This window comes from Trachypithecus francoisi, unplaced genomic scaffold (genome assembly GCF_009764315.1).
Source record: "Trachypithecus francoisi isolate TF-2019V2 unplaced genomic scaffold, Tfra_2.0 Contig01714, whole genome shotgun sequence".
In the NCBI taxonomy this organism is placed as follows: domain Eukaryota; kingdom Metazoa; phylum Chordata; class Mammalia; order Primates; family Cercopithecidae; genus Trachypithecus; species Trachypithecus francoisi.
In genome coordinates this window covers 226,083-250,961 of record NW_022681451.1, presented here as the reverse complement: position 1 = coordinate 250,961, position 24,879 = coordinate 226,083, and the positions used below count along the sequence as shown (strand labels likewise).

The 24,879-nt window shown below is 53.7% G+C and overlaps 1 protein-coding gene and 1 long non-coding RNA gene across 6 annotated transcripts in view; one reads left to right on the top strand and one right to left on the bottom strand.

Annotated features, from left to right (window-relative positions):
- ASMTL (acetylserotonin O-methyltransferase like) overlaps positions 1 to 23,987 on the top strand; it is a 36,558-nt gene extending 12,571 nt beyond the window's left edge. For 3 of the 4 annotated variants that reach the window (XM_033199087.1, XM_033199066.1, XM_033199080.1), the window contains exons 3-13: positions 862 to 909; positions 2,412 to 2,476; positions 4,056 to 4,117; positions 6,963 to 7,071; positions 9,886 to 10,273; positions 12,133 to 12,295; positions 15,399 to 15,583; positions 18,215 to 18,347; positions 19,171 to 19,314; positions 20,799 to 20,921; positions 23,637 to 23,987. In XM_033199087.1, the coding sequence (XP_033054978.1) occupies positions 862 to 909; positions 2,412 to 2,476; positions 4,056 to 4,117; positions 6,963 to 7,071; positions 9,886 to 10,273; positions 12,133 to 12,295; positions 15,399 to 15,583; positions 18,215 to 18,347; positions 19,171 to 19,314; positions 20,799 to 20,921; positions 23,637 to 23,857 (1,641 nt within the window). In that variant the 3' untranslated portion in view covers positions 23,858 to 23,987. Of the gene's footprint in view, positions 1 to 861; positions 910 to 2,411; positions 2,477 to 4,055; positions 4,118 to 6,962; positions 7,072 to 9,885; positions 10,274 to 12,132; positions 12,296 to 15,398; positions 15,584 to 18,214; positions 18,348 to 19,170; positions 19,315 to 20,798; positions 20,922 to 23,587 lie in introns of all 4 variants that reach the window. The other variant, XM_033199072.1, reaches the window with a different exon arrangement.
- LOC117076228 lies at positions 12,275 to 20,900 on the bottom strand. 2 transcript variants are annotated; one of them, XR_004434281.1, is made up of 4 exons: positions 20,765 to 20,900; positions 18,988 to 19,336; positions 14,772 to 14,965; positions 12,275 to 12,559 (listed from the first exon to the last, which is right to left on the bottom strand). It is a non-coding gene; the product is annotated as an uncharacterized LOC117076228 (long non-coding RNA). The 2 variants fall into 2 exon arrangements; XR_004434280.1 differs by lacking the exon at positions 12,275 to 12,559 and having other exon boundaries at positions 14,640 to 14,965.
- Positions 23,988 to 24,879: the final 892 nt, after the last annotated feature.

The window sequence follows — 24,879 nt, the reverse complement described above, 5'->3', positions numbered from 1 at the left end:
TGGCTTTTAGCAGTGCAGAGCTTAGGGAGGCCAGGGCTGGGGGCGACTAAGGTGAAAGCTGCACGGAGATGTCCTGTGACTGCCGGCTGCTCTGAGGCAGAATTTCCAACCTGGATTTCTTTTATCATCCTAAGTACCTTTTTCTTTTTCTTTCTTGGCTTTTTGTTGTTTTTGTTGTGGGAGACAGAGTCTCGCTCTGTCACCCAGGCTGGAGTGCAGTGGTGTGATCGCGGCTCACTGCAGCCTCCCCTTCCTGGGTTCGAGAGATTCTCCTGCCTCCGCCGCCTGCATAGCTGAGATGACAGGTGCCCGACTGATACATCTGTATTTTTGGTAGAGACGGGGTTTCACCGTGTTGGCCAGGCTGGTCTCGAACTCCTGACCTCAGGCGATCCACCCGCCTCAGCCTCCCAAAGTGGTGGCATGACAGGCGTGAGCCACCGCGCGTGGCCCTGAGTACCTTTTTCTGAAATTACACCGAGCAGGTCAAAAGTCTTTTGGCCTTAATTCTGGGTAACGTGGGGCCCCCGATCAACCTCAAGTAGAACCTGGAAGAACAAAAACTTACACAACAGGCATTGTGTTTCCCGTAGTGCCCGTGACACGCTCCGCGAGTGCCGGACCCCTGATCCCGCAGCCCCTGTGGGCCCCGGCCTCACCCACGTTCCAGCCCCTGCAGGGGGACCCGCTGGGACAGCCACTCGTGTCCTCGCTCATGACTTGGAGCGTCCCCAGCCTGAACTTCCGAAGTCGGCCTGACTTTGCACCCTGCGGTGCTGTCTCACGCCCGTACCAACGGGCACACTTCTCTGTGAGGCCCACGGCACGTCACCACTAAACCGCAATCTGGCTTTCTTGCAGAAGGACCTGCGGACGCCCGACATGGTCATCGGGGCAGACACGATCGTGGTGAGTGCGACCAGGGTCCCTCCTTTGTAACGTCCGATTGGGTTTCCATGTGCTGGGTGATTCTGCCTGTTCCCGACGTTCCGGGTTCCCTTGACGACAGCAACACTGGCCTGTGGAGGAAAGGGGTGGACTCGTTTCCGGAAACTCCCATCACAAACCGCCACCAGATAAGGGGCCTAAAGGCACAGGAAGGGGCCGGGCACCGTGGCTCACCCCTGTCATTCCAGCACTTTGGGAGGCCGAGGCGGGCGGATCACCTGAGGTCAGGACTTCGAGATCAGCCTGACCAACATGGTAAAGCCCCATCTCTATTAAAAACACAAAAATGGCCGGGCGCGGTGGCTCAAGCCTGTCATCCCAGCACTTTGGGAGGCCGAGACGGGCGGATCACGAGGTCAGGAGATCGAGACCATCCTGGCTAACACTGTGAAACCCCGTCTCTACCAAAAATACAAAAAACTAGCCGGGCGAGGTGGCGGGCGCCTGTAGTCCCAGCTACTCGGGAGGCTGAGGCAGGAGAATGGCGTAAACCCGGGAGGCGGAGCTTGCAGTGAGCTGAGATCCGGCCACTGCACTCCAGCCTGGGCAATAGAGCGAGACTCCATCCCAAAAAAAAAAAAAAAAAAAAACACAAAAATTATCACACCTGTCATCCCAGCACTTTGGGAGGCCGAGGCGGGCGGATCATGAGGTCAGGAGATTGAGACCACCCTGGCTAACACGGTGAAACCCCGTCTCTACTAAAATTATTAAAAACTAGCCGGGTGTGGTTGTGGGCGCCTATAGTCCCAGCTACCCGGGAGGCTGAGGCAGGAGAATGGCGGGAACCCGGGAGGCGGAGCTTGCCGTGAGCTGAGATCCGGCCACTGCACTCCAGCCTGGGTGACAGAGCGAGACTCCGTCTCAAAAAAAAAGAAAAAAATTAGCTGGGCATGGTGGTGGGCACCTGTAATCCCAGCTACTCGGGAGGCTGAGGCAGGAGAATCACTTGAACCCAGGAGGTAGAGGTTGCAGTGAGCCAAGACTGCGCCGCTGCAGTCCAGCCTGGACAGGAGTGAGACTCCATCTGAAAGGAAGGGGAAGGGAAGGGGAAGGGGAAGGGAAGAGGGGAAGGGAAGGAAAGGAACAAGGAACATGAATGCACCTTGAGGACATCACGCTCAGTGACGGAAAGCAGGCCCAGAGGACCAGAGGTTGCAGGATTCCATTACTACGCCGTGTCCACAACAAGCAAATGCACAGTGAAAGAAAGGGGGGGGGGGCACTGGGGAGGGACGGCTTCGTGGGGCCAGGGTCTCCTTCTGGAGTGAAGAGAACATTCTGGAACCAGGCAGGTAGTGGTAAGGCAACATGGTAAGTTCAGGTAGTTGTTTGATACGGTGACTCTCAGGCCGCGTCCACTTCATTTCCATCAAACGAGTGACTGCGACGGGACCGTGGGGCTTGCACAGGCCTGACTCAGGCGGCGGGGACCAACTCCCTCCGTTCCCTTCCTCCCGCAGACCGTCGGGGGGCTGATTCTGGAGAAGCCGGTGGACAAGCAGGACGCCTACAGGATGCTGTCCCGGTAAGCACCGTGTTGGCCTCGGAGCTGTCTCAGGTTCTGGGCCACAGAGTAGCCGTCATATCTGGCCGGGTGTCCTGGGGAGCAGGGTGGATCTGTCTCAGCTCTGCCGTCTGAGCTGTGCTGTCTGTGCTCGTCTGTCTGAGCTGTGCTGCGTGAGCTGTGCTGCGTGAGCTGTGCTGCGTGAGCTGTGCTGTGTGAGCTGTGCTGCGTGAGCTGTGCTGTGTGAGCTGTGCTGTGTGAGCTGTGCTGTCTGAGCTGTGCTGTCTGAGCTGTGCTGTGTGAGCTGTGCTGTCTGAGCTGTGCTGTGAGCTGTGCTGTGTGAGCTGTGCTGTCTGAGCTGTGCTGTGTGAGCTGTGCTGTGTGAGCTGTGCTGTGAGCTGTGCTGCGTGAGCTGTGCTGCGTGAGCTGTGCTGTGTGAGCTGTGCTGTGAGCTGTGCTGCGTGAGCTGTGCTGTCTGAGCTGTGCTGTCTGAGCTGTGCTGTGTGAGCTGTGCTGTCTGAGCTGTGCTGTCTGAGCTGTGCTGCGTGAGCTGTGCTGTGTGAGCTGTGCTGTCTGTGCTCGTCTGTCTGAGCTGTGCTGTGTGAGCTGTGCTGTCAGCTGTGCTGCGTGAGCTGTGCTGCGTGAGCTGTGCTGTGGTCTGTGCTGTCTGAGCTGTGCTGCGTGAGCTGTGCTGCGTGAGCTGTGCTGTCTGAGCTGTGCTGCATGAGCTGTGCTGTGTGAGCTGTGCTGTCTGTGCTCGTCTGTCTGAGCTGTGCTGTCTGAGCTGTGCTGTCTGAGCTGTGCTGTGTGAGCTGTGCTGCATGAGCTGTGCTGTGTGAGCTGTGCTGTCTGTGCTCGTCTGTCTGAGCTGTGCTGTGTGAGCTGTGCTGTGTGAGCTGTGCTGTCTGAGCTGTGCTGTGTGAGCTGTGCTGTGGTCTGTGCTGTCTGAGCTGTGCTCTCTGAGCTGTGCTGCATGAGCTGTGCTGTCTGAGCTGTGCTGCATGAGCTGTGCTGCGTGAGCTGTGCTGTGTGAGCTGTGCTGTCTGTGCTCGTCTGTCTGAGCTGTGCTGTGTGAGCTGTGCTGTCTGAGCTGTGCTGTCTGAGCTCGGCTCTCTGAGCTGTGCTGTCTGAACTCTGCTGAGCTGTGCAGGGAGGCAGGCACCATCCCTCCATGCTCATCCTTGTCTGGGATTCTGCAGCACCGATCCCAGAGTGTCTCATGCCCACTGCAGACTGTTGGGGTCATGAGAAGTTGGCAGTGCCCTGCCCTTCCCACTGGGTGTCCTGGACCTGAGCCCACAGCCTGGCATCTCGTTCCCATCCCAGGACATGGAAGAGATGCGCCCCTCCCTGCCCGCCATAGGCCCAGCGGAGAGCTGCCTGGCCTGGGGGCCTCCCGTCAGGGCCACTGCTCGTGGGATGTGTGACCTCTTCCCTGGCCTCTCCGTAAAGGTTTCCCTGGAGACCACATGGCAGGACCGTCGGGGAGCAGAGAGTGGGGATGGAGCCAGGACCAAGGACACCTCGCTGCCTCCCTGGTTTTCAGACTCGCTTTGTAGCTCCCACTTTTCACAGCGCGGTCACCGGTCGTGTCTTGCAGGTTGAGTGGGAAAGAACACAGCGTGTTCACAGGCGTCGCCATCGTCCACTGCTCCAGCAAAGGTGACCGCGGCCCGGGGATCGGGGTCCCCCCAGAGGCCGAGAGAAGACCCCGGGACATTCTCGGGACCCTGGGCTTGAGGGAGGACGACGGTTACCCACCCCCACCACCGCCAGAGGGGTTTGTGCTGATGTCCTGCCTGGGAAAGTTGTGAGCCGATTTGGAAGTGTGCAGGACAAAGGAAAATGTGTGGTTTGTCTCTTTTTTTTTGTTTTTTTTTTTGAGATGGAATCTCGCGCTCGTAACCAGGCTGGACTGCAGTGGTGCGGTCTCAGCTCACTGCAACCTCTGCCTGCCAGGTTCAAGCGATTCTCCTGCCTCAGTAGCTGGGATGACAGGCGCCCATCACTACAGCCGGCTAATTTTTGTATTTTTAGTAGACACGGGGTTTCACCCTATTGGCCAGGCTGGTCTGGAACTCCTGACCTCAGGTGATCCACCTGCCTCAGCCTCCCAAAGGGCTGGGATGACAGGTGCCAGTCACCATGCCCGGACTATTTTGCCATTTTTCTTTTGTTTTTGTTTTTTGTTTCTTTTTGAGATGGAGTCTCATACTGTCACCCAGGCTGGAGTACAGAGGTGCAAGGTGAGCTCACTGCAACCCCCGCCTCCCGGGTTCAAGCAATTCTACTGCCTCAGCCTCCTGAGTAGCTACGATTATAGGTGCCTGCCACCATGCCAGTTAACTTTTGTATTTTTAATAGACACAGGTTTCACCACATTGGCCAGGCTGGTCTCGAACTCCAGACCTCAGGTGATCCGCCCACCTTGGCCTCCCAAAGTGCTGGGATGACAGGTGTCAGCCACTGCTCCCAGCCTTTCTTTTCCTTCCTTCCTTCCTTCCTTCCTTCCTTCCTTCCTTCCCTCCCTCCCTCCCCGACTCCTTCCTTCCTCCTTCCTTCCTCTCTCTCCCCCTCCCTCCCTCCTTCCTTCTTTCCTTCTTCTTTTCCCTCCCCTCCCCTCCCCTCCCTTCCCCTTCCCCTTCCCTTCCTTCAGGGTCGCCCTCTGACACCCAGGCTGGAGTGCAGTGGTATGCTCATAGCTCACTGCAGCCTCAACCTCCTGGGCTCCAGCGATCCTCCCATCCCAGCCTCTAGAGTCACAGACACTACAGGCACGTGCCACCACAGTTGGCTCATTTTGGTAATTTTTGGAGAGGTGGGGTCTTGCTCTGTTGCCCAGGCTCATCTCAAACTCCTGGGCTGAAGGAATCCTCCTATCTCAGACTCCCAAAGTGTTGGGACTACAGGTGTGCACCCCGGTGCCCAGCCCAGGCAGTTCCATCACCCTATTGCTGGGTTCCTCCCACAGCAACCCATTCCCAGCTTGTTGGCGGACACCAGGAGGCATCCTAGAATTCAATCAATTCTGACACTAGCCGCCAGAGTTAGCGCAGACCCCACAGGTGAAGGGCTGGATCCCACGGGACCTCCCCGCGAAGATGCCAGCCGCATATCCCTGGGCACGCCTGTACTTTTCTGAGCCACCCGCCAGTCACTGGGGGCTCGTCCAGGCACCTGCTCAGGTTGGGTCATTTGCTCCAGGGGCTCACAGAACTCGGGACAGCACTTCTCCTTCCCAGTTGGCGGGTTTCTTATCGAGGAGCAGGTCGGGAAGTGCCAGGCAGAAGCCAGGCACAGGGCAGGGTGCCAGATGCAGGATGCATGGAGCCTCCGTGCCGGCCGTGGCACAGCTCCCCCCACACCCTGATGTGTTCACCCACCAGAAGCCTCTGGGTCTCTTAAAAGGCCAGGATTGGGGCCGGGCGCGGTGGCTCACGCCTGTCATCCCAGCACTTTGGGAGGCCGAGACGGGCGGATCACGAGGTCAGGAGATCGAGACCATCCTGGCTAACACGGTGAAACCCCGTCTCTACTAAAAATACAAAAAACTAGCCGGGCGTGGTGGCGGCGCCTGTAGTCCCAGCTACTCGGGAGGCTGAGGCAGGAGAATGGCGTGAACCCGGGAGGCGGAGCTTGCAGTGAGCTGAGATCCGGCCACTGCACTCCACCCTGGGCGGCAGAGAGGGACTCTGTCTCAAAAAAAAAAAAAAAAAAAAAGGCCAGGATTAATCACATCATCCGCCACTGGGAAGTAAACTCCATCTCACCCCGACTCCCTGCTCCCTGGAGGACCGGAGTGGAGCCGAACCTGTCACCCGCAAATCCCTGGCAGGTTCCCATGGCAACCAAAGCCCGGACTTTCCAAAAGGCCCCTCATTAACATACGCTCCCCTGCGGATGAAAGGGGCTTGTCACCAAATAGCAAAACGCCTCCTTTTGCTCCTGTCACTCTACAGATTCCCTGGGATTCAGGGGCTCTCTGCCCGGACCTTGAGGCAGAGACCAAACATCTGTTTATTATTTATTTGTTTATGTATTTATGTATGTATTTATTTTTGAGAGGGAGTCTCGCTGTGTCGCCCAGGCTGGAGTGCACTGGCGCGATCTCAGCTCACTGCAACCTCCGCCTTCCGGGTTCAAGCGATTCTCCTGCCTCAGCCTCCCGAGTAGCTGGGATTACAGGCATCCACCAGCATGCCTGGCTCACTTTTATATATTTAGTAGAGATGGGGTTTCACCATCTCGGCCAGGCTGGTCTCGAACCCCTGGCCTCAGGTGATCCACTTGCCTCGGCCTCCCAAAGTGCTGGGATGACAGGCCTGAGCCACCGCACCCGGCCCCTTTCTCTCTTTTCTTGTCTGAGAGGACCTCTTTTCCTCCATGAACCATCCACATCTGAACTGTGCGCAACACTCGAGTCCACACCTCCACAGCCATGCCACTGTCAGGGCACGGAGGTGACAAGCTGGCGTCCAGGCTAACCCCCAGGGCTCTGTCCTTGCAGACCGTCAGCTGCACACCAGGGTCTCGGAATTCTACGAGGAAACGACGGTGAAGTTCTCGGAGCTGTCTGAGGAGCTGCTCTGGGAATACATCCACAGCGGGGAGCCCATGTGAGTCTCGGGGGTGGTGGGAGGACGGGGGACACGTGTGGAAGCCTGGCCACCGTCACACGCGGGGTCCCACGCAGCCTTTGGGAAAGAAGGAGGCCCCCTGTTCCTGAGGCCGTGTGGCAGAGGCAGAGCCGCCCGGCTGGGAAGCACAAACCCTTCACGACCCCACGGAGCCATGGAGGCTCAAAGAGCCCAACTCCCAGGACAGAGAGGGGCCGGGTGGGAGCCAAGGGCTGCGGCGGGGAAGGGGGAGGCGCTGGGCAGGGGTAGAGAAGTTCATGCCGTGGGAGGAGGAGACCCCAGAGGTCTATGCCCAGCATGCGGGCTGCAATGAACACGGAGAAACTGTGTGATCCAAAGTCACCCTAAGAGGTGATTCTAACTGTCGCCCCTACCAAAGAATGGTGAGTGTGGGAGGTCTGCCTGCACCAGTCGGCTTCACTTCATCATCCACCATCTGCGTTTATATGAGTTATGTTCATCTACATCATACGTCGTGTCTACATAATGATACATTATATAACGTAACGTGATAGAATTATATTTGCAATATATATAATTTATGTATTACACATATTATAGTTATACGTTATGCAAATAATTTATATATCCTATATTTGTAATATATTGTATTATATATTATATTATACTGTAATATGCACATATATTTTATTATAGATTATATATTAATCATAATTTTGATTGATATTTAATGATTAATTTTTAATGATTAATTTTAATTAATATTAAGTAATTAATGTAGTGATTTTTAATAATATTAAGTAATGATTAATGTAGTGATTAATATAATATAATATAGTTATGTACCATTATAATTATAAGATACTGTTACAATAGATGATATTATAGATTATATAACACTGTAAAATACATTATATAATAGGGACTGTTATATATAGTTATATATAATCAATTATTTTATTATAATAAAATAGTTATATATTTATATAATATAGAATTATATATGAATATATGATACGATGGATATATATGTATTAAATATGTATATATGTACTATACATATTAATACATATTCATTACATAATACTATATATTATGTTATGTGTGATTATATGCATATTAATTATATATTAAATACATGTGATTATACATATTAATTACATATACATAATATATAAATATATATTATATATAATTGTTATGTGCGATTATATGCATATTAACTATATATTAATTAAATATATGTAATTATACATATTAATTATATAAGATACAATACTGTAATATATAAATATATATAATATATAATATAAATATAATATATAATTATATGTATAACATAATATAAAATGTATATTATTTACTATATAATTACATTAAAAATAATTATATTAAATATATTTTTATATTATAAAAGTATATAAAATACTTATATATTTATGTATATAAATACATTTGTATAAAATATGTTATTTTATATATATATAAATAATTTTATCTATTTTTTTGAGACAGGGTCTCACTGTCACCTGGGCTGCAGTGCAGTGGCAAAGTCATAGCTCCCTGCAACCTCAACCTCTCGAGTCAAAATGATCCTCTCACCTCAGCCCCCCTAGTGGCTGGGTCTACAGACGCATACCACCACGCCTGGCTAATTTTTTTTATTTTTTGTAGCAATGGGGTCTCACTATGTTGCCCAGGCTGGTCTTGAACTCCTGGGCTGAAGGAATCCTCCCACCACAGCCTCGTGAGTAGGTAGGACCACAGGCACACGCGCCAATGCACAGGCCCGATTTTGTTTTCGGTTTTTGTAGAGATGGAGTCTGCGTAACATGTATGTGTCTTAACCTAGAGGATGATAAGGCAGGCAGAGAAAGATACCACAGGATCTCACTTATATGGAATATAAAACAGTTGCACTTAGTCAAAGAATACAAGATTTAAGTCAGGGCCAGGTGCAGCGGCTCACGCCTGTCATCCCAGCACTTTGGGAGGCCAAGGCGGGTGGATCACTTGAGGTCAGGAGTTCAAGAACAGCCTGGCCAACATGGTGAAACCCCGTCTCTACAAAAAATACAAAAATTAGCCGGGCGTGGTGGCGGGCGCCTATAATCCCAGCTACTCCGGAGGCTGAGGCAGGAGAATCACTTGAACCCAGGAGGCGGAGCTTGCAGTGAGCCGAGATCGCGCCCCTGCACTCCAGCCTGGGCGACAGAGCAAGACTCTGTCTTAAAAAAAAAAAAAAAGTAAGTGAGACGGAAGGAAGAAGTTCAAGGCTCTTTACAGCCTGGTGAATGTGGCTTTCAGTAACACTGTCTTACTGGAAAATTGGCAGCACATTAGATCTGAAGTCTTCTCCCCACACACACAAAATAAGTACATGAGGTGCCGGAGAGGATAATTGGCTTGATTTAATGATGTTACATGCATACGTATGTCAAAATATCCCATTTAACACATGAACTTTTTTTTTTTTTTTGAGACAGAGTCTTGCTCTGTCAGCCAGGCTGGAGTGCAGTGGCACGATATTGGCTCACTGCAACCCCTGCCTTCCAGTTTCAAACGATTCTCCTGCCTCAGCCTCCCGAGTAGCTGGGAATACAGGCACCCGCCACCACACCTGGCTAATTTTTATATTTTTAGTAGAGACAGGGTCTCACCATGTTGGCCAGGCTGGTCTCGATCTCCTGACCTCAGGTGATCCACCCGCCTCGGTCTCCCAAAGTGCTGGGATGACAGACGGGAGCCACCGCGCCCGGCCTTGCCCTGAAATTTTTAGACTCGGAGACTTTTCTCCCCATCGTCACCTCTTCCCTTCCCCTGCCCACCCAGGGACAAAGCTGGCGGCTACGGGATCCAGGCCCTGGGTGGGATGCTGGTTGAGTCTGTGCACGGGGACTTTCTGAACGTCGTGGGCTTCCCGCTGAACCACTTCTGCAAGCAGCTGGTGGAGCTGTACTACCCACCCCGCCCAGAGGACCTGCGGCAGCCCGTCCAGCACGACTCCATCCCGGCCGTGGATACGTTCGAAGATCTCAGTGATGTGGACGGGGGCGGCTCGGAGCCCGCTCAGAGGGAGACGGGCAGCTGCGATGAGAAGGCCGAGGCGGGAGCGGCCGGACAGGCCACAGCAGAGGCTGAGTGCCACAGGACCCGGGCGACCCTGCCCCCGTTCCCCACACGCCTCCTGGAACTGCTGGACGGCTTTAAACTATCAAAGGTACCTGTGTCTGTCTCCTCAGGTCGCTGTCACGAATAACCCCACACACACAGCTTCAATCAACAGTCCTGGAGGCTGGCAGTCTGAGGTCAAGTTCTCTCAGGGCCACGCTTTGTCCGAAGGTTCTAGGGGAGGGTCCTTCCTGCCTCTCCCAGCTCCTGACAGCTCCAGGCATCCCTGGGCTTCTGGCTGCATCACTCCAGTCTCTGCCCCCGTCTCCATGTGGCCTCCTCCTGTGTGTCTGTGTCTCCTCTTCTGTCCCTTAGAAGGACACCTGCCATTGCATTTAGGGGACATGCAAAATCCCAAATCCAAAATATTAAAAATCTATTTTGAGGTCCTTCATGTAATTGAATCCACCAAAGACCCTATTTCCAAGTAAAGTCCTATGTAAAGGTTGGGGGTTCTGGGAGTGAGGACATGGACAGATCTTTTAGGGATCACCATTCAACCCATTGCAGTTGTGTTTGGTTCTTTCTGGAGGCTCTAGGGGAGGCTCCTTCCTGCCTCTCCCAGCTCCTGGAGGCTCCAGGAGTCCCTGGGCTTGTGGCCGCATCACTGCAGTCTCTGCCTCCGTCTCCACGTGGCCTCCTCCTCTGTGTCTGTGTCTCCTCTTCTGTCTCTTAGAAGGACACCTGTCACCGGATTTTGAGGCCTCCCTAATCCACTGACTCCAACTCATCTGAAGTCCCCTAGCTTACGTACATCTGCAAAGACTCTTTTTTTTTTTTTTGAGACGAAGTCTGGCTCTGTCGTCCAGGCTGGAGTGCAGTGGCGCCATCTCGGCTCACTGCAACCTCCACCTCCCGGGTTCAAGCCATTCTCCTGCCTCAGCCTCCTGAAGGGTTTCGCCGTGTTGGCCAAGCTGATCTCGAACGCCTGACGTCAGCCAACCCACCCGCCTCGGCCTCCTAAAGAGCTGGGATTACAGGCGTGAGCCACCACGCCCAGCCTGAGGCCCCATCTTTCATCTGCTCTGCAGGCCTGGGCTCCCAGGGTCCCCTCACGGCGCAGAGCAGACTGAGAAGGGATGCAGCCCTCCCAACACCAGGGGTCCCTTACAGGGCATCCTCTGGGAAGCAGAGGTGGGGATGTCAGGTGCAGGAGGGGCACAGGCTTTGGGTAGACAGGGAGACCAGGCTGACACCTCCTGTCATTCATCATCATCAGGAGAGAGAACATGCGGTGAATAAGGAATAAAGGTGGTTACGGCACATTCCATCTCTGTCTCTAATTTACTGAGTGGTGATTCTTAAATGACCACCAGATGGATTATAAACAACAGACATTGATTCTCCCACAGTCCTGGAGGCTGGAGGTCTGAGATCCAGGTGTGGGTAGGACTGGTTCCTCCTGAGGCCTCTCTCCTGGGTTTGGAGACGCCGTCTTCTCCCTGTGTCCTCACAGGATCATCCCTCTGTGTGTGTCTGTGTCCTCATCTCTTCTTATAGGGACCCCAGTCCTATTGGATTAGGCTCCACCCAAATGACCTCATTTTACCTGAATCACTTCTTTCAAACCCTGCCTATAAATACCGTCACATCCTGACCTGAGGGACTGGGGGTATTAGGGGTTTAACATATGGGTTTTGAACTCAGCCCATATCTGCAGCACATTGACTTTTCTCCCATGGGCTGATTTTTCTGCATGATATTCCTTGATGTGCTATTTACCTTGTGTACACCTTGTTTTATAGCTGGAGACTTGATCCTCCAGATCCCCACGGCTCTCTGTAAAAGAAGGCTCAGTGGCCCCATTGAATACTTTCGACAACATTGGTCTGCATCTTTTGGGTCTGTGGGAGTCAAAAGTACTTGACAAGTGACTTCGTGAGTCTCTCTGCGCTTGTTTTTTAACAGGCCCTGCTCACTGCTTGCAAGCTGAAGGTGTTTGATTGGTTAAAAGATGAGGCACCCCAGAAGGCTGCAGATATTGCCAGCAAAGTGGACGCCTCTGCGTGTGGAATGGAGAGGCTTCTAGACGTCTGTGCTGCCATGGGGCTCCTGGAGAAGACAGAGCAAGGTGACAGGACCCAGCGGGTTTTGCTCTGACGATCTTTACAGGTAGAAGTCACTGAGGGAAGGTGACCTGGAGCCCGGGCAGAGCGAGGACGGAGGGCCAGACCTTCTATCCCTCTGCCCTCAGGAACGCTGCTTTTCTCAGAAGGGTGAGAAGCAGAGGGTGAATGAGAGAGAGGGAACAGTGGTGGCCGCGAGCATGCCGGAGGAGAAGCGTGACGTCCTTATGGGCTCTAGTCTCAAAGGCGCTGTATCAGTCCATGTTCTCCTGAGAAACAGAACCCAGTAGGGTGCACACAGACAGTAATTTACTTGCTGATTGATTTTTATGGACAGATAAGGTGGGTGGACAGGTAGACAGATACATAGATAGATGATAAATGTATAGATACCTTGATATAGATTGACGATACAGAGATGATAGATATATAGATGATGGGAAGAATTGTTAGATATATAAATGGATGGATGGTAGGTGGATAGATGGATGGGAGGAAGGATGAATGGATGGATGGACAGATGAATCGATCAATGGACGGATGGATGGATGGGAAGGTGGATGGATTGGTGGATCAGTGGATGGGTGGATGGATAGATGGATAGATAGATGGATAAATGAAAGGGTGGGTAGATGGATGGATGGATCGATGAATCGGTGGATGGGTGCATAGATGGGTGGGTAAATGGATGGATGGGTGGATGCATGGATGGATGGTAGGTGGATAGATGGATGGGAGGAAGGATGCATGGATGGATGGACACACGGATCAATCGATGGATGGATGGATGGGAAGGTGGATGGATTGGTGGATCAGTGGATGGGTGGATGGATAGATGGATGGATGGATCGATGGATGGATAAATGAAAGGATGGGTAGATGGATGAATGGATCGATGAATCGGTGGATGGGTGCATAGATGGGTGGTTAAGTGGATGGATGGGTGGATAGATGAGCGGGTGAGTGGATGGGTGGCTGGATGGATAGATGGATGGATGTGTGGATGGAAGGATGTGTGGAAGGATGTCTCGATGGAGGGGTGGATGATTGGATGCATAGGTGGGTGAATGGATATGTGGATGCATGGATGAGTGGGCATGTAGATGGGTGGGTGGGTGGATAGATGGATAAATGAAAGGATGGGTGGATGGATGGATTGATGAATTGGTGGATGGGTGCATAGATGGGTGGGTAAGTGGATGGATGGGTGGATGGATAGATGGATGGATGTGTGGATGGAAGGATGTGTGGATGGATGGGTGGATGACTGGATGGGTACATAGGTGAGTGGATGTGTGGATGGATGGATGAGTGGGCATGCAGATGGGTGGGTGGATGGATGGATACAATGGATAAATGAAAGGATGGGTAGATGGATGCATGGATCAATGAATCGGTGGATGGGTGCATAGATGGGTGGGTAAGTGGATGGATGGGTGGATGGATGAGTGGCTGAGTGGATGGATGGATGGATGTGTGGATGATTGGATGGGTACGTGGGTGAGTGGATGTGTGGATGGATGGATGGATACAATGGATAAATGAAAGGATGGGTAGATGGATGGATGGATCAATGAATCGGTAGATGGGTGGGTAAGTGGATGGTTGGGTGGATGGATAAGTGGGTGAGTGGATGGATGGGTGGATGGATAGATGGATGGATGTGTGGATGGCAGGATGTGTGGATAACTGGATGGGTATGTGGGTGAATGGATGGGTGGATGACTGGATGGGTACATGGGTGAGTGGATGTGTGGATGGAAGGATGTGTGGATGGATGGGTGGATGATTGGATGGGTACATAGGTGAGTGGATGTGTGGATGGATGGATTGAGTGGGCATGTAGATGGGTGGGTGGATGGATGGATACAATGGATAAATGAAAGGATGGGTGGATGGATGGATCGATGAATCGGTGGATGGGTGCATAGATGGGTGGGTAAGTGGATGGATGGGTGGATGGATGAGCGGGTGAGTGGATGGATGGGTGGATGGATAGATGGATGGATGTGTGGATGGAAGGATGTGTGGATGGATGGGTGGATGACTGGATGGGTACATGGGTGAGTGGATGTGTGGATGGATGGATGAGTGGGCATGTAGATGGGTGGGTGGATGGATGGATACAATGGATAAATGAAAGGATGGGTGGATGGATGGATCAATGAATCGGTGGATGGGTGCATAGATGGGTGGGTAAGTGGATGGATGGATGAGTGGGTGGGTGGATGTATGCATGAGTGGATGGATGGATGAGTGGGTGGGTGGATGGGTGGGTGCATGGATGGATGGGTGGATGAATGGGTACAAGGCTGGGTAGATGACTGGCAGTGTGGGTAAACAGATGGGTGGGTGGATGAATAGATGTATCAGTGGATCGGTGGATGGGTAGCTGGGTGGGGGAATGGATGCAGAAAAACAGGAAAGAGTTGGAGAGGCTTGCTTCTGGGGTATTCAGTGAGCTGGATGAGGCCCACTCACATTTTGGAGGTTCATCTCCTTTACTTAATGTCAAACCAATGGTAGATCCAAACGCCAGCTTCAGCGCACCTCCAGAGCCACATCTAGATGGGGGTTTGATTGCCTAACTGGGAACTTAAGTGTGGCCACAACCATGAAGGAAGGATCAACCTCGTTGGGTAACAGTTACAGCAGTCGACAGCTGGGGCGTGTACCTGAGTGTACGGTTTGCTATAGTCAGATGGATGATGTTTATTTTATTTTTTTTTTGAGACAGAGTTTCGCTCTGTCTCCCGGGCTGGAGTACAGTGGCCGGATCTCAGCTCACTGCAAGCTCCGCCTCCCGCGTTCACACCATTCTCCTGCCTCAGCCTCCCGAGTGGCTGGGACTACAGGTGCCCACCACACTCCTGGCTAATTTTTGTATTTTTAGTAGAGACGGGGTTTCACTGTGTTAGCCAGGATGGTCTTGATCTCCTGACCTCGTGATCCGCCCGCCTCGGCCCCCCAAAGTGCTGGGATGACAGGCGTGAGGCACAGCACCCGGCCGATGATGTTGATTTTAACATCTCAATGATCCGTCCCCTACGATGAGGTTTCCTTGGGTTTTCTCGTTAGGAAGTCACAGGACTCTCCCCGTTTCTTCAGGTTACAGTAACACAGAGACAGCGAACCTTTACCTGGCATCGGACAGTGAGTACTCTCTGCACGGCTTCATGTTGCAAAATAATGACATCATCTGGAACCTCTTTACACATCTGGAGTTTGCCATCCGAGAGGGAAGAAACCAGCACCACAGGGTGTTGGGGAAGAAGGTGGATGACCTGTTCCAGGTAGCGTAACAGCACCGCAGACACCCTTCCACCTAGCACGCATTTTGCTAAAGCACTTTGGCACACAGCTCAGTCGGCACCTTGATCCATCTGTCTCCGGTCTGACAAATCCCAAAGGCTCGGCTCGTTCTGCCTGGAGACCTGAGTGCTGTGGCCGTTGTGTCACTCAGCCTGGGAACAGGTGCAAGGTAGACCTCCAATGTTATCCAGCAGCCAATGAAAATAGAATTTCCTGCTAGAAACGGGTTTGGGCCGGGCGCGGTGGCTCAAGCCCGTCATGCCAGCACTTTGGGAGGCCGAGACGGGCGGATCACGAGGTCAGGAGATGGAGACCCTCCTGGTTAACATGGTGAAACCCCGTCTCTACTAAAAAAAAACACAGAAAAACTAGCTGGGCGAGGTGGCGGGCGCCTGTAGTCCCAGCTCCTCGGGAGGCTGAGGCGGGAGAATGGCGTAAACCCGGGAGGCGGAGCTTGCAGTGAGCTGAGATCGCGCCACTGCACTCCAGCCTGGGCGACAGAGCCAGACTCCATCTCAAAAAAAAAAAAAAAAGAAACGGGTTTGAAGGCCACGCACAGGGGCTCGCACCTGTCATCCCAGCACTTTGGGAGGCCAAGTCGGGAGGATGATTTGAGTCCAGGAGTCTGAGACCAGCCTGGGCAACATAGTGAGACCCCATCTCTACAAAAAAAAAATTAACAATTAGGCCGGGGCATGGTGGCATGAGCCTGTAATCCCAGGATGACAGGAGGCCAAGGTGGGTGGGAGGGTCCCTCAAACCTGGGAGGTCGAGGCTGCCTTGTAAGCCGTGCGGCTGCACTGCGTTAAATGAATGCCCCGGTTTTTTTTGTTTTTTTTTTTTTTTTGCCTCAATGGAATCCACACTTGCTTATCTGAGACCGGCGTTTGCAAAGCGCTGCCTGCATCCTCTCACCCCCCTTCCCCTTTCCCCGCCCAGAACCTTTCTGAGGTGGACGTGTGAGACGTTGTGGGGTCCGTGGGGCTTGTGCGGTTGGGGAGGGGGTCTCGGTCTGCAGGGCTGTACCAGACGGGCGTGGGGAGTCTGCTGTGCGCTCAGCCGGCCGTGGCCTCATTCCTCCTTGGCAACCTTCGTCCCTATGGCACTGAGCGCCGAGTCAGTGACTGTGTGTGTTGCAGAGATGAACCCCAGGGAGCCTGGGGCTTTCAGATGTCGGGGAGAGACAGAGACAGACAGACAGAGGGAGACACAGAGAGAGAGACAGGCAGACAGAGAGATAGAGGGAGAGAGACAGACAGGCAGAGATGGAGACAGGGAGATAGAGGGAGACAGAGACAGGGAGACTGAGACAGAAAGAGAGAGAGAGAGGGAGATGGGAGACAGAAAGAGAGACAATGAGATAGGAAGACTGACAGGGAGACAGAGACACAGATAGAGGGAGACAAAGACAGAGACAGTGGGAGACAGACAGGGAGATGGCAGACAGAGATAGTGAGATAGGGAGAGACAGGGAGACTTGAGAGACAGAGATAGAGGGAGACAAAGACAGGGAGACAGAGACAGCAGACAGATCGAGGGAGACGGAAACAAAGAGGGAGACAGAGACAGACAGAGACATAGAGGGAGATGAGAGACAGAGACAGTGAGGTAGGGACAGGGAGGCTTGGAGAAACAGAGATAGAGGCAGATACAGAAACAGGAGACACAGATAGAGGGAGACAGAGACAGAGGGAGATAGAAAGACAGAAACAGACACAGAGACAGAAAGAGAGAAAGAGGAAGACAGACACACACTGAGGGAGACAGAGAGATAGACAGAGCAAAGGGAGACAGAGTCAGAGAGAGAGAAAAGCCAGTGGTGGAGAGAGAAGCCAAGAGGCGTGGCCAGGGGCCCCGAGCTGGAATCAGCAGCTGGCCGGGGCATTGCAGAGGACACATCCCTACGCCCCATCGTCGCTGCCCACGCAGGGGAGGGCCGGGGAGCCCCCGGGGGATTTAGGAGCCAGGATGGAGAGGGGCCGTCCCGCTGGCCGTCGGGCTCAGAAGCAGCCTCAGCAGGAACTGCTTGCCCTGGCGGGGACAGGGGATGTGCGGGCCAACCCTGGACGCAGCCCTGAGCCAGGATGGGCCTGGGCTCCCCTGGGACCCGGGGGAGGTGCCACCGGGGGGACGTGGGGAAGCTCAGAGTAGAGCTTCTCCTCTGCACCCTGGAATTCTCGGAGGAGCCCCCTCTGCCACACCGCACCAGCGTGGCGAAGGCGGAGCCGGGGCACCTGCGGAGACATTACGGCTTCTCTCCCGGTTTTCTCCGGTGAGATGTTTGCGGGCCACCCGGAGCCTCCAGGGTGAAAAGCTTGATTGTGAAAAGCCTATTGGGAGACTCAGATGCTTGGAGTTCAGGCTGTGGTGTGGACCCAGTGATTCCAAGGAGATGGCCCACCACTTTGGGGTCCTCTGTCCCCAGCCAGCCCAGCCCCCGCACACACAGGGGTGCCCAACACAGCTGTGGTGGGGAGCCTCCTCTGCAGCCCGGGTCTGGCTCAGCCCCCACGCCCTGGAGCCCTGCGCTCCTCCCCCCGACCCCCGGGGAGAGGCTGTAGGAACCCTCGGCCCGTGCTCCCTGGTGCCCCGGAGCCCCCGCTGTGTTCCAGGACGCGTACTACCGGAGCCCGGAGACCCAACTGCGGTTCATGCAGGCCATGCACGGCGTGGCGAAGCTGACTGCGCGCCAGGTGGCCACCGCCTTCGATCTGTCCCGCTTCTCCTCCGCCTGTGACATGGGAGGTGGGTAGCCCCCCCGCCAGGGCTCTCCTTCCTTTTGTGTCTGTATCCCCATGGCAGGAAGGAAAAGGAAGGAGTACAGCCCACACCTCTGGGCTGAAAGGATTTCCCTGCAGGTCTGTGCCCCGACACGTGGCCCAGAGTGGCTGCTGTAGCACCGGCCATTGTATCTATATCCCCATGGCAGGAAGGAAAAGGAAGGAGTACAGCCCCCACCTCTGGGCTGAAAGGATTTCCCTGCAGGTCTGTGCCCTGACACATGGCCCAGAGTGGCTGCTGTAGCACCAGCCATCGTGTCTATATCCCCATGGCAGGAAGGAGAAGGGAGGAGTACAGCCTCCACCTCTAGGCTGGAAGGATTTCCCTGCAGGTCTGTGCCCCCACACGTGGCCCAGAGTGGCTGCTGTAGCACCGGCCATTGTATATACATCCCCATGGCAGGAAGGAGAAAGGAGGAGTACAGCCCCCACCTGTGGGCTGGAAGGATTTCCCTGCAGGTCTGTGCCCCCACACGTGGCCCAGAGTGGCTGCTGTAGCACCGGCCATTGTATATACATCCCCATGGCAGGAAGGAGAAGGGAGGAGTACAGCCTACAGCCCTGGGCTGGAAGGATGTCCCTGCAGGTCTGTGCCCCACACTCACCTGTTTGCACAGTCTTGTCTGAAACACCAGCGAACTCCCCACCGCTGGCTTTCCCTTCCAGCATGGGTGTCAGTGCCATTCCCTCAAACATGACTTCTGTCCCGGTTGAGCTTTGGAGAGTCGTTAGCGTGCCGCAGGCACCAGGACGACTCGGCCGCTGAGCGTGCATTTGGTTCCCCGCAGGCTGCACAGGTGCACTGGCCCGAGAGCTGGCCCACGAGTACCCTCGTCTCCAGGTGACCGTGTTTGACCTCCCGGACGTCGTCGAGCTGGCCGTCCACTTCCAGCCCGCCGGACCGCAGGCAGCGCGGATCCAGTTCGCAGCAGGTGAGCCTTCCTCGTGTTCGCCCTGCCGACGTTTTCCAGGCTCCGTCATCTCTTTCCAGACAGAGTGCACGGCTGGGCGTGTGCCTGTTTCTGCATGGACGTTTCCATGGTGGGTGTCTGTGTGCTACACGACTGTCTGCTGTGCTTGTGTGTGTGCGTCTGTGTGCATGTGTGTGTGGTATGCCCTTGAGCGTGTCTGTGCGTGAGAACGTGTGTGCGCGTCTGCATCCGCACGTGTGTGTGTACGTCTCTGCTGTGTGGTTGCATATGTTTCTGTGAGGGGGTGTGTGTGTGCCTGTGTGGATATATGTGCATGTCTGTGTGTCTACATCTGTGTGCATGTTGTGTGCCGATGGCTGTCCGTGTGTATATATGACTGCTGGGGTTGTGTGTGCATGTCTGCGTCTGCATCGGTGTGCATGGTGTGTCTGTGTGTGGGTCCACAGAGACACGAGGGGCATCTCCAAACAGGTGGATGAAGCCGGGCGCGGTGGCTCACGCCTGTCATCCCAGCACTGTGGGAGGCCAAGGCGGGCAGATCACCTGAGGTCAGGAGTTCAAGACCAGCCTGGCCAACATGGTGAAACCCCGTCTCTACTACTAATACAAAACTCAGCCGGGCGAGGTGGCGGGCGCCTGTCGTCCCAGCTACTCGGGAGGCTGAGGCAGGAGAATCCCTTGAACCCAGGAGGCGGGCGGAGCTTGCAGTGAGCCGAGATCGCGCCATGGCACTCCAGCCTGGCCAACAAGAGCAAAACTCCATCTCAAACAAACAAAAAAGACAGTGATGATAATGATATATAAAAATAAACAGGTGGAGGGTTGTGTGACGTTATCATCAGTGCAAGTAGTCGACATGGGAGGGGCGTGGAGATGGGGCACAGCTGAAATCAGCACCCACGGCGCGGAGGCCACAGCAGGAACTGGCCCAGGAGCTGTCCCAGGGCGGCCTTAGGTTAGACTCGAAGGAGATCTTCCACGTGGCAGCTGCTGAGGCCAGGATGAATTGACAGGAGACGCCTTGGCCAGGCGCGGTGCCACATCCCTGGAATCCCAGCACTTTGGGAGGCCAAGGTGAGCGGATCACAAGGCCAGGAGATCGAGACCATCCTAGCTAAGATGGTGAAACCCCATCTCTAATAAAAATACGAGGCCGGGCGCGGTGGCTCACGCCTGTCATCCCAGCACTTTGGGAGGCCGAGACGGGCGGATCACGAGGTCAGGAGATCGAGACCATCCTGGCTAACACGGTGAAACCCCGTCTCTACTAAAGAAAAATACAAAAAACTAGCACGCCCGTGGCATCGCTAACCGGCTCCTCTGTTCAAGTCTCCATGGGGATATACTCAGGAAGACCCCCTCCTGCCCACACCCCTCTCTTCTCCATCCCTGATTTAGGATGTGGGTGGCCGTCCGAGGATGTGTCCGGGCAGGACTGCTTCTGCCATACCTGATGGACGGGTCGCCTTTTGTCTTTAAACCAGGTGACTTTTTCAGGGACCCCCTCCCCAGCGCTGAGCTGTATGTCCTGTGCCGGATCCTGCACGACTGGTCAGACGACAAAGTCCACAAGTTACTCAGCAAGGTCGCCGAGAGCTGCAAGCCAGGTGAGAGCCCGTCGTCACGTTGACTTTTTTTGTTAAGATGTAGAGTTTTGGGTTCAAGTTTTGTAAGGAGGCCGGGCGCGGCGGCTCACACCTGTCATCCTAGCACTTTGGGAGGCCGAAGCCGGCAGGCTACGAGGCCAGGAGTTCAAGACCAGCCCGAGCAACAGGGTGAAACCCCACCTCTAATAAAAATACAAAAATTAGCCGGGCATGGTGGCGGGCGCCTATACTCCCAGCTACTCAGGAGGCTGAGGCAGGAGAATCACTTGAACCCAGAAGGCGGAGGTTGCAGTGAGCCGAGATCGCGCCCCTGCACTCCAGCCTGGGCGACAGAGTGAGAGTCTCAAAAAAATTAACCAAAAAGTTTTCTGTGGAGATGGAGTCTCCCTCTGTTACCCAGGCTGACGTGCAATGGTGTCATCATAGTTCACTGCAGCCTCGACCTCCTGAGCTCAAGGAATCCTCCCTCCTCAGCCTCCCCAGTACCTGGGAGTACAGGCGTATGTTACCATGCCCTGCTGGTTTTTAAAAAAATGTTTTTGTAGAGATGGGATCTTGCTATGTTGCCCAGGCTACTCCCAAACTCCTGGGCTCAAGCGATCTCCTGCCTTGGCCTCCCCAAATGCTGGGGTTAAAAGACGCTCGAGCCACTGCACCCGGCCTCTGTCTCTCTCTCCCTCTTCCTCTCCTCCTCTCTGTCTTTTTATGTATCTCATCCATCATTAATCTGTTTCTCCTCTCTCCTTTCTCCCTTCCTTCCTTATCTGTCTTCTCTGTCTCTTCCTCCCTCTCCTCACCCTGCCTCTGTCTCTTTTTATACTTCTATCATCATCCTTTTTAAACAACAAAAAAAAATCATTTTTAAAAAAATAAAATAAAATAGAGAGCAGATGTCACTGTGTTGCTCGAGTTGGTTTGAAATTCCTGGGCTCAAACCATCCTCCCACCTCAGCCTCCCAAAGTGCTGGGATTACAGGCGTGAGCCACTGCACCTGGCCTTCTAACAGTGATCCGTCAGCTATGTCTCATCTGTCTATCATTTATTATCTCTCTATCCATCCATTCATCTACCTCCCCATCATCTACCATCTATTCATCTGTCCATCCATCTCATCCATGCATCTATCCATCCATTCATCTATCTGCCCATCATCTACTCTCTGTTCACCCATCCATCCATCTCATCCATGAATCCATCCATCCATCCATCCATCTGCCCATCATCTGCCATCTGTTCACCCATCCATCCATCTCATGCATGCATCCATCTATCCATCCATTCATCTATCTGCCCATCATCTGCCATCTGTTCACCCATCCATCTCATGCATCCATCCATCTATCCATCCATCCATCCATCTGCCCATCATCTGCCATCTGTTCACCCATCCATCTCATGCATGCATCCATCTATCCATCCATCTATCTGCCCATCATCTGCCATCTGTTCACCCATCCATCCATCTCATGCATGCATCCATCTATCCATCCATTCATCTATCTGCCCATCATCTGCCATCTGTTCACCCATCCATCCATCTCATGCATGCATCCATCTATCCATCCATCTATCTGCCCATCATCTGCCATCTGTTCACCCATCCATCCATCTCATGCATGCATCCATCTATCCATCCATTCATCTATCTGCCCATCATCTGCCATCTGTTCACCCATCCATCCATCTCATCCATGCATCTATCCATCCATTCATCTATCTGCCCATCATCTACTCTCTGTTCACCCATCCATCCATCTCATCCATGAATCCATCCATCCATCCATCCATCTGCCCATCATCTGCCATCTGTTCACCCATCCATCCATCTCATGCATGCATCCATCTATCCATCCATTCATCTATCTGCCCATCATCTGCCATCTGTTCACCCATCCATCCATCCATCCATCTGCCCATCATCTGCCATCTGTTCACCCATCCATCCATCTCATCCATGCATCCATCTATCCATCCATTCATCTACCTACCCATCATATCTACTATCTGTTCACCCATCCATCCATCTCATGCATGCATCCATCTATCCATCCATTCATCTACCTACCCATCATATCTACTATCTGTTCACCCATCCATCCATGTCATGCATGCATCCATCTATCCATCCATTCATCTACCTACCCATCATATCTACTATCTGTTCACCCATCCATCCATCTCATGCATGCATCCATCTATCCATCCATTCATCTATCTGCCCATCATCTGCCATCTGTTCACCCATCCATCCATCTCATGCATGCATCCATCTATCCATCCATTCATCTACCTACCCATCATATCTACTATCTGTTCACCCATCCATCCATCTCATGCATGCATCCATCTATCCATCCATTCATCTATCTGCCCATCATCTGCCATCTGTTCACCCATCCATCCATCTCATGCATGCATCCATCTATCCATCCATCCATCCACCCTACCTACCCATCATCTACCATCTGTTCACCCATCCAGGAGAACTGGAACGGGCCCAGGTGATGCATCCATCTATCCACCCATCTTTCCATCTAATCTCCTTCTCCCTGTCTGTCCGCCCTGCATCAAGTCTCTGTCTCGCTCCCCTCCCCTACTTGCGTAAGGGTTCTCAGCAGTCTCTGCTCACAACTGAGCTCCCGTTGTCCGCTGTGTCCCCCGGAAGGATCCCTGCCTGGCTGGCCAGGACTCCAGCTCTCTGCTCTCCCCTTCAGGGGCCGGCCTGCTGCTGGTGGAGACGCTCCTGGATGAGAAGAAGAGGGAGGCGCAGGGCAGCCTGATACAGTCGCTGAACATGCTGGTGCAGACTGAGGGCAGGGAGCGGAGCGGAGGCGAGTACCAGTGCTTGCTGGAGCTACACGGCTTCCACCAGGTGCAGGTGGTGCACTTGGAGGGTGTCCTGGATGCCATGTTGGCCACCAGAGTGGCCCCCTGAAGCCCAGGCAGTGTGTTCATTATAGTGACGTCCTCCCCCAGGCTGCAGGTGGACCACCCGGTCCCCAAGTACCATAGGACAGTCACATAGGAGCAAGCAGTCATGGCTGAATAAAGAAAGCAAAAGTCTGTCCACGGCTTCTCTGTGAGTTCTTGATGAGGGAGGAGGCTGCATTTGGGGAGAAGGGGGGAGAGGCTGCATTTGGGGAAGAGGGGATGGAGGCTGCATTTGGGGAGGAGGGGACAGAGGGTGCATTTGGGGAGGAGGGGATGGAGGCTGCATTTGGGGAGGAGGGAGGAGATGGAGGCTGCATTTGGGGAGGAGGCTGCATTGGGGAGGAGGGAGGGGATAGAGACTGCATTTGGGGAGGAGGGGAAGGAGGCTGCATTCGGGGAGGAAGGGATGGAGGCTGCATTTGGGGAGGAGGGGATGGAGGCTGCATTTGGGGAGGAGGGAAGGAGGCTGCATTTGGGGAGGGGGGAGATGGAGACTGCATTTGGGGAGGAGGCTGCATTGGGGAGGAGGGAGGGGATAGAGACTGCATTTGGGGAGGAGGGGAAGGAGGCTGCATTCGGGGAGGGGATGGAAGCTGCATTGGGGAGGAGGGGATGGAGGCTGCATTTGGGGACGAGGGGATGGAGGCTGCATTTGGGGAGGAGGAAGGAGATGGAGGCTGCATTTGGGGAGGAGGAAGGAGATGGAGGCTGCATTTGGGGAGGAGGGAGGAGGCTGCATGGGGGAGGAGGGAGGGGATAGAGACTGCATTCGGGGAGGAGGGGAAGGAGGCTGCATTTGGGGAGGAGGGAGGAGATGGAGACTGCATTTGGGGAGGAGGCTGCATTGGGGAGGAGGGAGGGGATAGAGACTGCATTTGGGGAGGAGGGGAAGGAGGCTGCATTCGGGGAGGAGGGGATGGAGGCTGCATTCGGGGAGGAGGGAGGAGGCTGCATTTGGGGAGGAGGGGATGGAGGCTGCATTTGGGGAGGAGGGGAAGGAGGCTGCATTGGGGACGAGGGGATGGA